This window comes from Xenia sp. Carnegie-2017, unplaced genomic scaffold, assembly GCF_021976095.1.
Source record: "Xenia sp. Carnegie-2017 unplaced genomic scaffold, XeniaSp_v1 HiC_scaffold_6, whole genome shotgun sequence".
Taxonomy (NCBI): Eukaryota; Metazoa; Cnidaria; class Anthozoa; order Malacalcyonacea; family Xeniidae; genus Xenia; species Xenia sp. Carnegie-2017.
In genome coordinates this window covers 15,250,629-15,267,839 of record NW_025813526.1, presented here as the reverse complement: position 1 = coordinate 15,267,839, position 17,211 = coordinate 15,250,629, and the positions used below count along the sequence as shown (strand labels likewise).

The 17,211-nt window shown below is 36.4% G+C and overlaps 1 protein-coding gene across 1 annotated transcript; it reads right to left on the bottom strand.

Annotated features, from left to right (window-relative positions):
- Positions 1-6,499: 6,499 nt before the first annotated feature.
- On the bottom strand, positions 6,500-16,930 carry LOC124457793 (uncharacterized skeletal organic matrix protein 5-like). Its single transcript, XM_047007982.1, has 4 exons — positions 16,588-16,930; positions 15,535-15,571; positions 8,193-8,322; positions 6,500-7,286 (listed from the first exon to the last, which is right to left on the bottom strand). Exons 1-4 carry the CDS (start codon positions 16,781-16,783, stop codon positions 6,753-6,755), a joined length of 897 nt encoding a protein of 298 aa, XP_046863938.1. The 5' UTR covers positions 16,784-16,930; the 3' UTR covers positions 6,500-6,752.
- Positions 16,931-17,211: the final 281 nt, after the last annotated feature.

Below are 17,211 nucleotides of genomic sequence, written 5' to 3'. Positions count from 1 at the left end.
GATAGAAGTCTACGATGTCAAAGGATATGAAGGTGACGTTTTTTGTGTGTTTGATGGATTTCAACCACTGGATCACAGATATACTTATACCCTTTTAAAGAATTTTTTGTAAATAATTAAATTTGTTTGAACAGCTGAAACATTGTTTGTACCTTATTTCAAAAATATGGACGCATCTATTCAAGAATATGGCCAAGTTTTTGACTAATTTTCAGATCAATCAACCGTGTTATCTCATGTTCTTTAACATTCCAATGCATAAGATTAAAATTTTATCATCTCAATCTTTTGCAGATTTTTAAAAACTTCCTAACTAAGTTATTTAACTTTTAGCGTATTCTAAAATATATGCCAATCACTCTTATTTATGCCGTAAAAATAGCATTAGACTGCTTTGCAAAGAATATTTTGAATTTTGAAATTAGTACGGAAATAAACAATTTTCTGCTTTACTCAAAAGCACTGTCTTAATTTCAAAGGCTAAATCTCAGTAAATGCAGCATTGAAATGTTTGAAAATTTCAAAATGCATGCAAAATTGCTTCTTATAATGGAAGTTGCCTACCGTTCGAAAAGTCTTGACTTACTTTTCTGACGTTACTTGTCAATAGAAGATATATATACCAAATATCTTCGATGATATGATAATTCTGCTGGAATCGGATTTTTGCAAAGATGGACAGGGTCCATTTAGAGGCAACTTACAACCGACATAACAAAAATATGGTTTGAACAAGTTAAAACCATGGACCTTGTTACAAACCTTATTACACCTTGTTCTAATATTTGAGAAAAAAGTTTTTGCTGATAGGTGGATTTTAACAAATGAATCAAAGGGAGGAAACAATTTTCGCGTTTGCATTTAAAGTTGCAAAATAAGAAACATTTCTCATCCAGGGGACATCATTAACTAGTAAATTTAAATTGTCATAACAGCACGCTGTTTACATATACAAGGCGTCGATATATGTTAAATATTAAAGTGAAATAACTCGCATTACTAAAATGACGCTAAAAGCTAATGAGTCAACAAAATTATAATAAAACTATGTCGGAATCTTGCACATCTGTTTCTCTTAAGTAGCTAACCTAATGCGTATGTCACTTTTTAATTCATAAATAAAGCTTGAAAGGCATTTAGGTTCATCTTAATTGAGCAACTTAAAGACAACAAATTTTATGAACAATTTTTCTTGCGTGCTTGAATTAAATTTGAAAAAGTATACTCAAGCCAAAATATTTTAAAAGAAAAGCATAATTCTAAAGAAGAATTAACTTTACTAAACGGTTTTTATTTTTGGACTGCCTTATCCAAACACACGGAAGCTAAGCGAGAGTTAAGTGAAGTGCTCAAAACATGAGCCGAAGCCGAGTGCTTTTGTACCACTTTTCTAAACTCGAGCAACATTCCCAAGTGTTTGGAAAAGGCATTTTAAGCAATGAAAACCATTTAGTGAATGTTTTAAACAATAACAACAAGAGAATAGTGTTAACAACAAGAGATTGCTCCTAAAAATACATCACTTTTTTTAAATGTTTTTCCATGTAATAAAGTAAATGTCAACCAAATTATATGTTTAATTTTAAGAACCATGAAGAATCTACTACTCTTCATTTCGCAGCACAGGATTGAAATGTCGAAGTCGTTAAATTATTGCTAGAACATGATTATTCCATGATAAACTGGGAGACTAAAGATAAACGCACAGCACTGCCGGATGCTGCCTCACATGACAAGAAAGATGTTTTGGAATGCTTACAGGACAACAAGGCAGCCATTACAAATAATTATGAATTCATCAACTGCTTTAATTTGGCTATTTAATGTGATGAACAAGAGAGTGCTATGATGCTATTGTGTTATAATAGATGGCGTGAGGTTTGAGTAATCTTACTTACCATGTGTTTTCTTCAAAGCAAAAGATATTGCATACCTAAGTTCACATTGCAAAAAAAGTGTTACTTTATCAGTATATTCGTTGAACAAGAATAGCTCTTGCTTATAACGCATTTCTTTTAATAAATTTCAGTAAACTACAATTTAAGAACTTTGATTTTTGTTTTCAGATTTTGCAAAAATCGTTTCACGATCCTGAAGTACAGATTACAAAGTTGGTTACAGAAAACATGTCAGATGTGGCTTACCAAGCTCTTTGTAACAGCATGATTTCCACAGGTGACCCAGAATGTGATGACTATAAAGTTGAATATGAAGTCATATGTTTACAAGGTAGTGCCAAAAGTATGTACACTCTGTTTTTATTCTCTTCTTCACATCATTCTTAACTGTGCCATTCATTAAAAAGAATAACATCTTCATATAAATATGTTTTATAACTTTTATTATACATGCAGAGTGCAATATGAAGTCTACTAAACGTAAGCCTAGCACACATGGCTGTCAAAGCGATGATGGATAATAAAAGCTACAAATGTCTTTCTCATCCTGTCTGCTTGAAATATCTTAAAGAAAAGTGATGAAATAACACATGGAGGTATTACACACTTGAATTGTTTAGGTATCTTGTGTTTTTCCAATTTTTTTAACTTCTATGCATTTAGCATTCCCAGCTATAAGACAACGCTTTTAAACAAAGATGATAGTTCAACATAAAGCACTCTTAACACGACACAAGGTATTTTTAGCAAAACAAATGGCATTCCTGATTATGAGAAAACATCCCAAGACAACGGTAATCCAGCGCATATACATCTAATCAACAATAAAGTTTCTTACGATGTGTTTTTTATTTCTAGCACTAGATAATGCCTCCTTGACAATGGCAAGGGCAGTTTGTTTATTTTTTTCTGGCTATGGTTGCATTAAAGAATTTTGTCAAGTGGGATTAAAAAACATTGATTATTTTCTTCTTTGTTCTTTCTATAAATTATCTTCAGTAATTAAAAAGATATGTAAAGTCTTTTTTTGAGTGAATATTAGCTAAGCCAAATTGATTTTTTTGCCTTTCCCACGTAAGTCATTAGTTCTGTTTTTGGACAAAAATAGTTTTTAGTTTGGTTTTAATAGTTTTTTTCAAAAATGTCAGTTGACATACGTATTAGTGATCTCTGATTTATTACAATTTAATTTTGTTTTTCTATAGTTAGTTCTTTACAAATTGCACTTCTTTATCGACGACATGAACTTTTGGAATGTGTTCTCTACATATACACAGTCCTCTTTCCTCGACGATTTCTCAGTGAAAAGCCTGTTCCATAGCATTGTTTTCTGCACTGCTTTATCTGGTTACACATTTCACCCAATTTCCATACTTTAGTGTGCTGATTTATACAATAAGAAGAATGGAATTCACATTATGCATGGTTTACATATCACTTAAATATCAAAATAATTTTTGGTAACACTGCGGGAAGTGTTGGATTGAGTTGTGTAAGCTTTTTAAATAAATGTTATGACGATTAAAATTTTGTGGTCTGTAAAACCATACTATCTTTATACATGTTGATATAAAAAGTTTTTTGTTTCTGTTCACATCTGTTAAGAAAAAAATTTAAGTAAATTTGCTCTACTCTACAGGTAATGTTCCTACTGTTATTCTTCTTGGCGGCGTTTGCAAAAGCATTTACGGTAATCATGATTGATAGAGAAAGATTCAAAATCTTTGGGCACGAAATTTTAACTGCCATTTTCATGAGGATGGGGACTTTGATTTTGGAGAAAGTTTTGTGGAAAATGTTATCTCTGAGTTTAATACATTGAAAACGCTGCGAATAGTTTTATTTTGTTTTGTTTCTTCTGTTTCTGTCAATCGTCATTATGAATTCGAGTGAATGAATTCAAATCATCATTATGAATTCGAGTCAATCATCATTATGAATTCAATCATCATTATGAGAAACGAGTTCAAGCATAAAATAAGCAAATCAAACCCTTTTATACTGTGAGTAATTGGAATTTTTTGAGAAAGCAAATAGTTCTTATAAATGAGAAGCCTACATAGGAGAATCTTCTTTAACTTTAATTTCAGAAATATCACTTTGATTGAAAATATAGAACAGTCTATATGCACACTGCCTTATAATGATTGAAGAAAAGAGAACAAGAGCAGTCTTCTGAGGTGAATAAACAACAGGGAAGAAAAACAGTTTTACATTTCCCTTTGATATCAACATAGATAGCGAAAGTTAGTGTAGGTAGTTTTAAGAGAAAATTAGAATGCAAAAAGGATATTAACGCTACTTAAAAAAGCTAATACGCATAAAAATAATTTAAATGAAAGCTTAATAAATCGTGCAAGCTTTTTAACTATAGGTTTATTTTACCAAGTCAGAGGTCACTGTTTTTCACTACTAAAATAATAGGATGTCAAGTCTAACGATGGTAGTTGAATGAAAAGATTTTATTTTGGAGGCTTGACATTAAGAGAAACACTATATTAATAGCCTCCAATATCAACACCAAATACGTCGGTACAACGTATTTGTGAAAAAAAGGATAAAACTTCGATATAAATCTCAACCTTTAGTAACTTTTTTTTTCTGTGAATATAAGATAACTTAAATCAATGTATTTTTTGAGGAGTTATTAAAAGAGAACAAAAACAGCCTAAATTTACTTCCCTTTTGTATAAACTAAAAGATAACGTGTATCAGTGTTAGCTTAAGTAATGATCTTATGTAGAGCAATGTCTCTTCTCTAGGCAAAAATGATAATTGATTTAGAAACAAAGATGCACAGCTTTAAAAATGGTCTTGTTTGAATAGCAACAGCTTTTTAAAACCAGCTGCAGATTGGCTGAAACGTCAACACAAAACTTTGGTTACATGATTAGGAAATATATTTATGGGTCTGACCTCATTTCAACAGTTTTAGAAAAAGAATGAAAACAATGACGTATTGGAAATGGAACTTACAATGGTGAAACAGGAACTTAAAAGGATGAAAGAGAAAGTTAAAGTAAAAAATAAAGAATGACAAAGACTTTAGTAAAAAGATAAGAGATAAACTTAAAATGATGAAAGACAAATTGATAAAGACAATGATGGGCATTGAGAAAGACAGATCTCAAGAAATCCAAGATCATTACTAGACATCACTTTAGAAATGGGGTGTGTATTAATACATTAAAGTGTACCTGGCTGATTTCTTTGGGAAATGAAATTCTTTTAAAAACCAAATAGATCACCCGCAATAAATAAAGTACTTTAAGTCACCTGTAACTGAGTTAATAATGATATGGGAAATACAATGGCGTAGCCAACTTGTAAATTTGTGACAAAATTTTAAATTGACGTTATATATGTCGACAGTATATATTAAGAGTATATTTGAATTGTCATCAATGTAATTACTTTTTAACCGATATCAACTTTTTTATCTGTTGGCAAGTAGTTGTCAGTTATTTTCTCGCTTTTAAAACATGATTCTTTACTTTAATCTTCCTAAAGTAAATGGTTTAAACACGGGAGTATCGTTACATGTTTCTAAATGTAGATCGTCCAGGTTGGTATGGTCCTGAGAAGGACTGTTTTTGTTGTTGTTGACTGACGTTTCGACAACTTTAGCGGTAGTCATCTTCAAAGTCAAAAGAATCTGAATATGACTACGTCTAAGGTTGTCGAAACGTCAGTCAACAACAACAAAAACAGTCCTTCTCAGGACTATACCAACCAAGACGATCTACATTTACAAACATGTAATCTTCTTGCCGCAATCTTCAAGACGAAGAAAACGTTTTACTACGACTAAAGGAATTTCAAACCCAGTTAGGCGACCACACTGGCCGACAAAATTAAAGCGGATTACATTTAATATGACGACTTTTTGGAAAATCGAAGAAAATAATGGCAATAATAAAGAATAGCGACATTTTGTCGAGCTTAAGAATCACTTTTTCAGGGCAAAGATATGGAAGACGAAACCAAACACCAATCGATTTTTTTGGTTAGCGTAGGGACGAAAACGTTTAAGTTGATTCAAAGTTTGGTAGCTATCGTTGTCCTCAAGAGTTACGATGAGCTGGCGCTACTGGTACAGGATGAAACTACCAACCGAAACTATCTGAACCATTCACAGACAATAGTACAGCGTTTAAAATTAAACACTCGATGCCAAAACCAAAGTGAGATCTTTTCAATGTTGATGGCAGAATTAAAGCGTCTAATCAGAGGATCGCGAATTTGGTTGAAATTTGGACGAAATGTTGTAAGATTGATTTGCTTATGGGAAAATTACCATCACATTCAATAGCGATTAATAGCTGAAGCAAAACTAACCTTAAAGTGAAAACTTGACCTTGCTTTTGCTATTAAAACATCCGAGAAGGTCACTTCAAAGGATCATTAACGTAATGGAGGCGGTTGTCTTGCTTCACGTTTCTTGTGTACTTGGGTAAGCCATAAAAACGGAGTGGTTGAGAGCCTTTTAAGAAAATGGTTTTGTATAATGGTTTTGTCAATTGAGCCCTTCCTTTTTAATTTTCTGAGGAATCGTTGTAGTTTAGCTTCTCGGGATAGCGTGGGATTTTCATCAAGCAGTGTGAATTTTGTTGTGTTTAATACGTATATTTCATGCTCATTATAGAATAATCAAATGAAAGCTTTGAAAAAGTGATTTTCTAATACATTTTGAAGGAGTCTGCTAAATATTACTCAAACAAACATGGTTAAATATAGTTCGCAAAACTTACTTTAAAAAGTAAGTACATCTACAGCTTGTTCTGCATAATTCGAATTACAAATATGTATAGCCTGAAACAAGAACAAGTGTGCTTCCTATTACCACTTTTGTAATTAAGAAACAAAAATGTATCCCATTGATTTAAGCTCTATCGGCTTTTTCAGCTTTCTTGTGCAACGAGCTGAGTTCCCGCAGCTGTTGATATGAGGTTTTCGCGAGCAGTATTTACCGTTGTATGGACCACCAAAACCAATGAAAGAATCGGATAAACGACAACCAATTTCCTCATTTCCTATGATACCAAGCCTTACACGAGCGTGAAACTCTCCTGTTGCAATGGCGTTAAAACCTTCTTTATTGCAGTATCGTTGAAGAACGCTGTCTTTGATTAATGACATCCATTGGCTTCGGTTCACACTTGTTTTGCGGTATTCTCCACCAGCGATGACATCATACAACGATTTAGCTTTCATCTTGAAGCTGATGAAGTTTGTACCGTTGAGTTTCATTCCAACACATATCTTGTTAATTTTGGTGCTCCAGTAGGTAGGAAGTTTTGTTTCCAAATCATCCATTCCTGTTTTACCACCTTTAATATTGTAACTACTTTTATTTGTCCAAAACGATGAGTCAAAATCGAATGTTTTCTAAACAAAATTTGTAAAAATTAAAGAATGATTTAAATATTCTGTTCAAAGTTAAACATTTCTAACATTTATTTTAAGTTAAATAGTATTTCCTGTCTCCAAAAAATAGGTTAATTGCATTAGACATGAACTGATCTGAGGTATTATAACTTCTACCATACAAAGACAAATCGACCTTCTGTAACTGTTTCAATGTTAACACAGGCGGAAATCACATTGTGGCGATGGCGACACTTACTGTCTCTCCTTCCACAGTAAACTCTTTACTCATTGTAATTTTAAGTTTATGTCGAGAATGTAAAATGAACTAAATGTACAAAAATTCAAAAAAATAAACCTAAAGCGTTAGCAGTTATACTAGTTAATCATATATAACCACATTCATCTTTACGTGCTTGCCGATATGATAAATACCCTAGTCCAGCCTCTATAAATTTATCTTATTTCCTTATTATTGTTATATTGTATGCACATCTGTATATTAATGTTACTGTTTCATATTACTTTTATATAAACTTTGTATTATTTATGTAATAATTCAATTATACTGAAGATAGCAACATGAGATGCCAAAACATGTCTATTATTAAAAACACTTCGTCTATATTTATTGTAGTGCAGTAGTTGTATTTTTGCCTCGAATCAAGTTTCCATTAAAACCAGTGCATAAGTGGTAACGACAAATGTTATCCAATATTAATGATTTCTACGTTTTCATAGAAATCAAGCTTTAGTAAAATATTAAATTTAAAGATAAGAACCTAATTTTTAAAAATGAAGCTTGTTAATGCAACGAACATAGATTTTTATCAATCTGTTAATGCCTTCATTTATCATTAAACACAAAGATTTATGATGTTATATTACTACACATTTTAAGAAAAATTTAAACAATTTTAGTTGTACCTTATTCCCATCAATTTTCATCACCAGCGTCCAACCTTCTCCTGAACAACCAGATATGATTCTTTTACAGAAAACTTTGCTGTAGCCAAGTGAAGTGTTTGTCTTTATCAAGTACGCACCATCTTTTGAACTTTTACATTTGTTTAAAATAAATTAACAACACAATTTTGGAATCTGGATTTTGTCGCTAGAATTTATTAATATAATATTTATAACAAGAAACGTTGGCAAACATCAAGTTTTTTCACGCATTTTTGTTTAAGAATAAAAAATCCCGATTGAATATAATGATGGAGAGTTATGTATTATCTATTTAATAAAATATGAAAAACATTTAAGGATGTATTATATTACTAAAATATCATGAACTGTACGTTTTAGATAATGTGTTTTCATAAAAGAAATATTTCAAAAAATGCAACTGCATTAAGAAAATGTTTATTTTTAAAATTAACGTAAAATGAGAACTAATTAAGAACAGGTGGAGCGGATCTGTCGGAAACTGAAAAGGACATCATTTATCATAAAAGTTAGTAGCATGCACAAAATATCAGTAATGACGTCAAGAGTTGGGAGTTATAGTGGAGAGAAAATGAGAGAAGCAAGTTAGATGTGAGACGTATGTGACCAAGACGAAATCCATTGTACAATAATACAGTAACGAACTAACATTTTATTCAGAGAGATTTCTAGTTAATATACCTTTGTAAACCATATTGTAACGTGTTTACTTTGATCGATTGTGAATTAACGAGGAATAAGAATTTGGAGGCACAATTCTTGACAGATCTATGACTTTTATACATCTATCATGGATTATCTAAGGTGTAAAATTTTGAATTCCAAAGCCTCAGAAATGCCATTTTCATCGTTTTAAAGCAATACAAATTTTATTGTAGTCATCGTTTATGCGTAAAAAGAAGACATTTTGCTAAGTTTTTTTTTAAAAAAAACTTTAAAGTTTACAATACTTGGATGTTATGCTAAGAGTTTAGACCCATTAGCAATATAAAATATAATTTACAATAATGTTAATCCAAAACATTTAAGTTTTTTTGCTAAGTTCTCAAGAATAGACCCCCCTAGAGACTTCAATCACACCTCTATATAATGTGTAAAGCTGCAAATGATGTAAAACAAGGGACGGCTCATATTTTTTGACGATTGTAACAAAATTCGTTTAGTAGAAATCCGCTTTTATCACAATTGGCTATCAGTTGAAGTTGGTAAAGCCAGTCACAATAAGAACAAAATTTAAATGAACTAATTACACAACAGCAATTGCAGTCCCTTATTGGTTGGGCTACCCTTTTTATCCGCCGAGATTATTCCAGATCGCCCAATCATCAGGCAATTGACAATCGAAAACGCTTCCTTAGCTTTCTTGAACCTCATTATTGGTCAAACCAGTCAAGCCAACTCGCCTATCAACCAGTCAGTTAATATAATTCCAGATATGTTAAAATCAACTGATCTGTTTGCCAATGTGAAATTTATATACGTTTTTAGATATAAAACAGAATTTTAACAATGAAATTCGAACTAGTATGAATCGAGAATTTAATGATTACAAAAAATTTGAAAATTAAAAGTGAAACTTACATGTAATTCTTTCATTTAATAGTTCATTGTAATTCTATGAGTTATTGGAGATGGAAACTAAGGAGTCACGTGAGATATGCGCACGCAGATCATGTGTTCAGTCTTTAACGCCGCGGGTGATGTCAACATAAGAAAAAAACCCATAGGTTGAGAAAACAAACCTAATTATTCTCTCAGGCATTAATGGGGGTGGAAGAATCCTTATAGTTTCCTTTTTCAATAGCTCAAAGATTTACAATCAAAATTGAACTTTCAGGTAAGCCTCGTTTAATTTTTAAATTTCAATTTTGTCATTCGGTAAGTCACTAAGGAGTCACGTTACATATTCAAAATAATGGGATCATGAGGGTACGTAATAGTTAAAACTCATAAAAGATGAATCATTATGGATAAAACCGCTCTCGATGAATAACAATAACACGCTATTTTGCTACATTTGGTCCTGTGCAATGGAATGTAACAATGCTTGCACAAAATTGTCTTTACTGTGTAGGGAATTATTATAAAATCTGTTAAAATGGGATGCATTTATCCAGACAGCCGCTTGCAAGATTCTAGTAATATTGGCCTTACTTCATTTTGCTGCAGACGATAAGGCAGCTCTGATGCTGTGTCCCGTGAAGTCAACAATACCAGCCATTTTCAAGATTTTTTCAAGCCACCTTGATAGAGTGTCAGATGTTACAGATTTATGCGGCTTTTGGTAACTAATATAATCAATAAAGGTTTCAAAGTTGACACAGTCAGGAGTGGCTCCGGGGATAAGCTCCCGGTGTTTACAAAATGCTCTTTACGGCGTGCGCCTCAAACAGCCTCTGTCAACCAAGTCAAACTCCTGGCCTGCTCGTGTGGCTTTACTTCTAAGCCCGGCGGAACTGCTTTCACCAACAGGAGAAGGGCGAAGGCGGGTCTCTGGCGCCTTAAAACCAGATGCTTCGGGAAGGTGGTGGCTCGTTAACCCAGGACGCTAGCCCACCTAGGGGAAGGAAAACCCTGACTCCAAACCGCTGCTGCCTTGCGGTGTACTCGGTCACGGGAAAGGCTAGGAGACGGATACTCCGAAGAAGAAAGCTGCCCTGCTGGGGCCGCTCTACACGTGACAGCTTCTGCACCTGTGGAGTATTGAGCGTGAGTAGGCGAGAGGGTGGAGACAGGCATGCATATCCCATCTTCACCCAAAACATTCACCTGTGCTGGCCAGGCAAGCAGGTTTGCCGCAATCAAGTGATGCAACATCCCTTTTTTGCGCCAGCAATCTCAAGTCCTGTGGCAATGGAGAAATGGTGACGGGAATAGGCAGAGGATGCTGCTGGAAGCTCTTAGCCATAATTCTGCACGCAGGCGGCTGCGAATTGATGGTCGTCCGCCGTAAACCTAGGGCAGATACGGTGCTGTATCCTCTCGCAGTGACAGAGCAGCCCTCTTTAGGGTTAGCACTGCTCTCCCCACATGGTAAAGGGAGATAAAAGGATCCCTAAACAAAGCCTGCCCTACTTGCACCTGGCAGGAACCGCACCTGCCTGGGCATCCAACTAAGCGGTCGTACAACTAAGGATAACAAACAAGAAAGCGCTTAACCATTAGGGCATGGAACGTGAGAACGCTGTTGGACAGGGGAGACAGACCAGAGCGACGCACTGCTCTATTAGCAAGGTTGCTTGGACACTACCAGGTGGACATAGCCGCATTGAGTGAGACCAGACTTGCAGATGAAACTCAACTGGAAGAGGTCGGTGGTGGCTATATCTTCTACTGCATTGGGAAAACGGAAAACGAACCAAGACACTCAGGCGTGAGATTTGCCATACGCACTCAGCTCGCAAGGCGACTAATCAGCTTGCCACATAGCATCAGCGATCGCCTCATTACCCTGCGGCTGAAACTCCAGAAAGACTACCACTGAATAATTCTCAGCGCCTACGTCCCTACAATGACAAACCCAGATGAAGTGAAGGAAGCCTTCTACGAAGAGCTCAACCAGCTACTCTCCTGTGTTGACCGCAGAGACAAACACATCATCCTTGGAGACTTTAACGCACGAGTTGGAGTAGACTACACCATCTGGCCAAACATCCTGGGTCGCCATGGAACTGGCAATTGCAACTCCAATGGCCTGATACTACTATCTCTGTGCGCACAGCACGAGTTAACCATCAATAACACTCTCTTTCAACAAGCTGACAAGCTGAAGAACACATGTATGCACCCTCACTACAAACAGTGGCACATGCTGGACTACGTAATCATCCGCCAGAGGGACCGCCGAGACGTGCACATCACACGCTGCATGCGTGGTGCCGCCTGTAGGTCTGATCACCGCCTGCTACGGAGCAAGATGAACATCCAGCTCACCAGAAAGAACAAATCAACAAGAGAGAAGCCACTGAGGAAGTTGAATGTAGCTCGCATTCCACCCAACAAAGAAGAGCTGCAAGAGAAGCTAGAGGTAGCTCTGGGAAACATTAACATCACGGGCGAGGATATAGAGGAAGACTGGATCACTTTCAAAGAAGCCGTCTACAACACTGCAGCGAGTGTCTTGGATACGTTGAGCGAAAACATCGAACCTGGTTTGACGAGAATGACGCTGAGATCAACAGGCTTAATGACAGGCTCCATAAGGCTCACAGCGACCTTATAGGGGACAAAGCTTGCGAGAAGAAGAAGCAAGACTACCAGCAAGTGAGGCACCATGTGCAACACAAGTTGCGGGAAATGAAGAACGCCTGGTGGGAAAAGAAAGCCGAAGAAATCCAAGTGGCAGCTGTTGCTCACGACTCAAAAAAGCTCCACGTTAGGCTTAGCGCGGTGTACAGTCCAAAATCGTCAGGCTCTACCCCCATCAGGTCTGCAGACCGAACGACACTGCTAACAGACAAAGCTGACATACTTTCACGCTGGGCTGAACACTTCAACAAACTGCTGAATAGAGAGTCACAGATGAACGAAGAAACCACTGAGTCCCTTCCCAAAGAGGAAATCAAAGAGGAAATTGCCGACCAACCCACCAGAGACTAGGTTGCGAAAGCCCTCAAGCAGACAAGGTCTGGAAAAGCTCCTGGTGCTGATGGCATTCCAGCTGACGTCTACAAGAACAGAGGCCAGGCACTCCTGGACAAACTGACATCCCTGTTCCAGGAGGTTTGGAAAGTTGCCAAGGTCCCCCAAGACTTCAAAGATGCTGCCGTCGTGCACATCTATAAGAGGAAAGGCGATAAGACCTCATGTGACAACCATCGAGGCATATCCCTCCTCTGCATCCCAGGCAAGGTTTTGGCCAGAGTAGTCCTTAACAGGCTAATCACAAATGTTGCCGAGGCCATCGTCCCTGACTCTCAGTGTGGTTTCCGGGCAGGTAGGGGAACTACTGACATGGTTTTCGCTATTTGCCAGTTTCAGGAAAAGTGCCGCGAGCAAAACAAGGAACTCCACATGATCTTCGTAGACCTAACGTTAATGGGGAAGGCCTTTGGAGTATCCTGGGAACATTTGGGTGTCCAAAGAAGCTAGTCTCTCTGGTAGCCTCCTTTCACGATGGCATGCAGGCAAGAGTCCAAGAAAGTGGGGAGACATCGGACCCATTTCCTGTGAAGAACGGTGTGAAGCAAGGTTGTGTTCTTTCCCCCACTCTCTTCTCCATCCTGCTCGCAGCGATGCTGCTAGACGCCTTCCTTGACTTCGACAAAGGGGTGTACATTCAGTTCCGTACTGATGGAAAGCTCTTCAACCTCAGAAGACTTCAGGCCAAGACCAAAGTCTACGAGGCACTCCTGCGTGAATTTCTCTTTGCAGATGACTGAGCACTAGCCGCCCACTCTCATGAAGACATCCAGTGCATAATAGACCGCTTCGCAACTGCATGTGATCGCTTTGGGCTGACCATCAGCATGGGTAAGACTGAGACCCTGGTTCAGCTTCCACCATCCCAGACTCGTGACACCTCACCACCACCTCCTAACATCATTAACTACACCAACATCAAGACTGTTGACAAGTTCTGCTACCTTGGCAGCACCATCAGCAACAATGGTTCCCTGGACGCAGACGTAACGCGGCGTATTGCAAAGGCCAGTGCTGCTTTCGGAAAACTAAAGAGACGACTCTGGCAGGAACACGGCATCAAGATCGTCACCAAAATTGCTGTTTACAGGGCTGTGGTCCTGAGTGTTCTGCTGTACTGCTGTGAAACCTGGACCACTTATCGCAGGCACATACAACAGCTGGAACAGTTCCACCAGCGCTGCTTGAGAAAAATCCTCCGCATCAAGTGGCAGGACAAAGTGTCCAATCTTGAAGTCCTTGAAAGGTGTGGACTCTCCAGCATTGAGAGCTTGATTATCAAAGCTCAACTCCGATGGACAGGCCATGTCGTAATGATGGATGACAGCAGAATCCCAAAGATGCTGCTGTATGGTCAACTACAAGACGGGAGCCATGTCCAAGGAAGACCGCTGAGGAGATACAAAAACACCCTTAAAGCCAACATCAAGAGCTGCAACATAGACCCAAACACCTGAGAGGAGTTCGCGGGAGACAGACTGCAGTGGAGGCATCTATGCTCCCAGGGCGTTCGAAACTTCGAAGCCGGTAGAGCAGCAGCCATCAAGGAGAAAAGGGCCCGAAGGAAGCAATGCCCTTCCCCTCTTGTCTCGTACCCCTGCAGCGTTTGCGGACGTTCGTGTGCATCACAAATTGGCCTCCATTCACACATGAAGTCCCACTCTCGCAGATAGACCTGCATGCCTACTCATCTTTCTTTTATTTTTGTGTCGGTTAGTTTAGCAGACTAACTTTTGTTTATAATGTCAGCAAGTTGCTGATTTATTCTCGGACCTATGTCCTCATCTTGATGGAAATCTTTCGAGATTTCAGTTAGCATAGCATTCTATTCGCTTCGAGCAGTTTCGACGCTTCTTTCACCCTCTGTGACCGTGTTGGCCAGGGTGTCCGCTGTTTGCAACAATGTTTCTCAATCATTAACATCGCTTTCGTCCTAAACATCACTTTGTTTTAATGTTTTCGGTCGTTTCTTCATTGATTCATCCGTTTCCATGTGTTTACATATACCACCACAAATTATTGATTTCTTCATTTACTTCATGGATTCTGCAATGCTCAAAAATACATAATTTAAGTTTTGAAGAACTTTTGGCATCTGTTTCTCGTTGATTGGTTCTTTTTCGTTATTGTCCAATATGTCAGTTTCTTTGAGAACATACTGTAAAACTTCATCTATATCAGAACCTCTCGCCATTTATAAAATTTATCGATCGGCACTAACGACTAACGTGGAAGACTAAACACTAGATTTGCACGAGCATATCTCACGTAACTCCTTAGTGACTTAGTCCAATGACAAAATACAATTGTAAGCATTAAATTCGATGACTAATTTTTGAACTGTAAACATCAGTCGCGTGACTTATTTGATTTACTCTAGATCCGCTCCAGATAAAGACTATTGCGGTAATTCATTATGTTTTTTTTTATCTAAATAATTATTTGCTCTAATGAAACAATGAAAAACAATAAAATCAATGTTTGTCGAGTCATTCCTCTAAAGCTAGTTACACAAAGCTTAACTTTGTTTTTTTGTTTCATGTTTACCAACCGCGACAAAATAAGCGTGAGCGTGGAAATGAGCTTAATGAGCGTGGTAAAAGTAAAAAGGTAGACATAACTTTTTTAACCTTATAATGAGTACAGATTCCTAAAAAGTTATGTGTTAGGCATACTATACCTGTTATCTTTTAATGCTTCTTTGCATGATGAAAAACCTGAAAAATAAATGTTAAGAAGCGTTAGATAAGCATCACTCAAATTTGGGACGACCTTAAACAACACGTAATATGAAATGTAGCCAACTTTAATTTCCTATACTCTTTTTTCTATTGAAGCGTTATTGATTATACTAAAGAGCGCTTTGAATAAAAAAGTCGACCAATCATCAATACTGGTGAGCAACAAATTCATGTCAAAATTAGCTGACAAAAAAATTGGACAATTAAAGTGCTAATAAGAGAAAACAGCAGAGCTGATTGCAAACATTGATATGAGGAAAATAGAGACGGCAAACAAACAAACTAAAGCGATCTAGCAACATGAACTGAATTACATGGGGTCAATATTGAGAAAAGAAAATTAAAAAACACCGTGCTCGATCTGAAAATGGAAGAAAGAGGAAACATAGAAGTAATTGCCATTGTTAAGTAACATGAATCAATTATCTACATTTCTAGGTAGACACAAGAGAAAATTATTAGAGTAGAAAGGAATAAAGAACGAGAAGCAAAACTTATTAAAGAAGACTGAGATATAAATTTATTATAACAGCATGAATTTAATAAATACCTTACTGAAAAGAAATTAACTACAAGTTAAAAAGGCTGTAGGAGCAACTTAAGCAAAACCGCCCAAGTTGAAAATTTCGCCATTTAATAAAACTATAGCTGACTGGGTACGATTTAAGAACATATTTGTTAGGCGAGTTAATGCCACGTACAACAAATTTGAAGAAATATTCTGTTTTTTTGCTAGAAATAATTGATAAAAAAGTGCGAGATGAGATCTTATTTTCAGTTTGGTTGGGTGCGTTTTAATTAAAAGTATAAAGAAAATACAGTTAAAATACTTACATTGATTTAAATATTTAGCTTTATAGGAAATGAACTTGCGTTTTTTTTTATTTACTATTTACCATTTTCAGTAAAATTCACGAAAAATGTTTTGACTTTGAATTATTTTTATAAACATAATTATAAAAGATTGGAGTAAAAATACAGCTTTAACTTACCAAACTTAGGTAATGAAGGCACTTTTGTAACATTTCCACTTGCAAATTGGTACACATGACTCCACTTAATTACAAAAGTATTTTCATTTAGACCACGTGTACATTCATCAATGATCAGCATCTTAGGACAGGATTTATCACGTGTAACGTCATTGTTCCACAAGTTCAAATAACTTATTTCACCAACAAATGACATATTTGGATCAAAAACACCATTCACACATTCAAGTTTTTGACCAATAGCAACAACACCACCATCGCGTAATAATGGTAATGAATGATTTAACTTAGTTTTGTTATAAATTTTAAATCCATCAAGATAAATTTTTACTCATGTGACCAATTATGATGGCCAGGTGATGCCAAATACCGTCGTTGATTTGTGTTATGTTGAGTTTTCTGTAACGTAACGAAAAGAAGTAAGTTAGGGAGTAGTATTATTTTCATTAATAAAAACAGGATGTTATGGAACTTTTGAAGCGATGAGAAAAACTATTTTATAATTTACATATTTCAATCTGTTCTTCTTGAACAAAACCAGAATTCAAACCAAGAATTCAATAAAAGATAAGAAAAACGAAACAAAACTTAACATTAATTACAAAGTTCCCAAAACAAAGAACA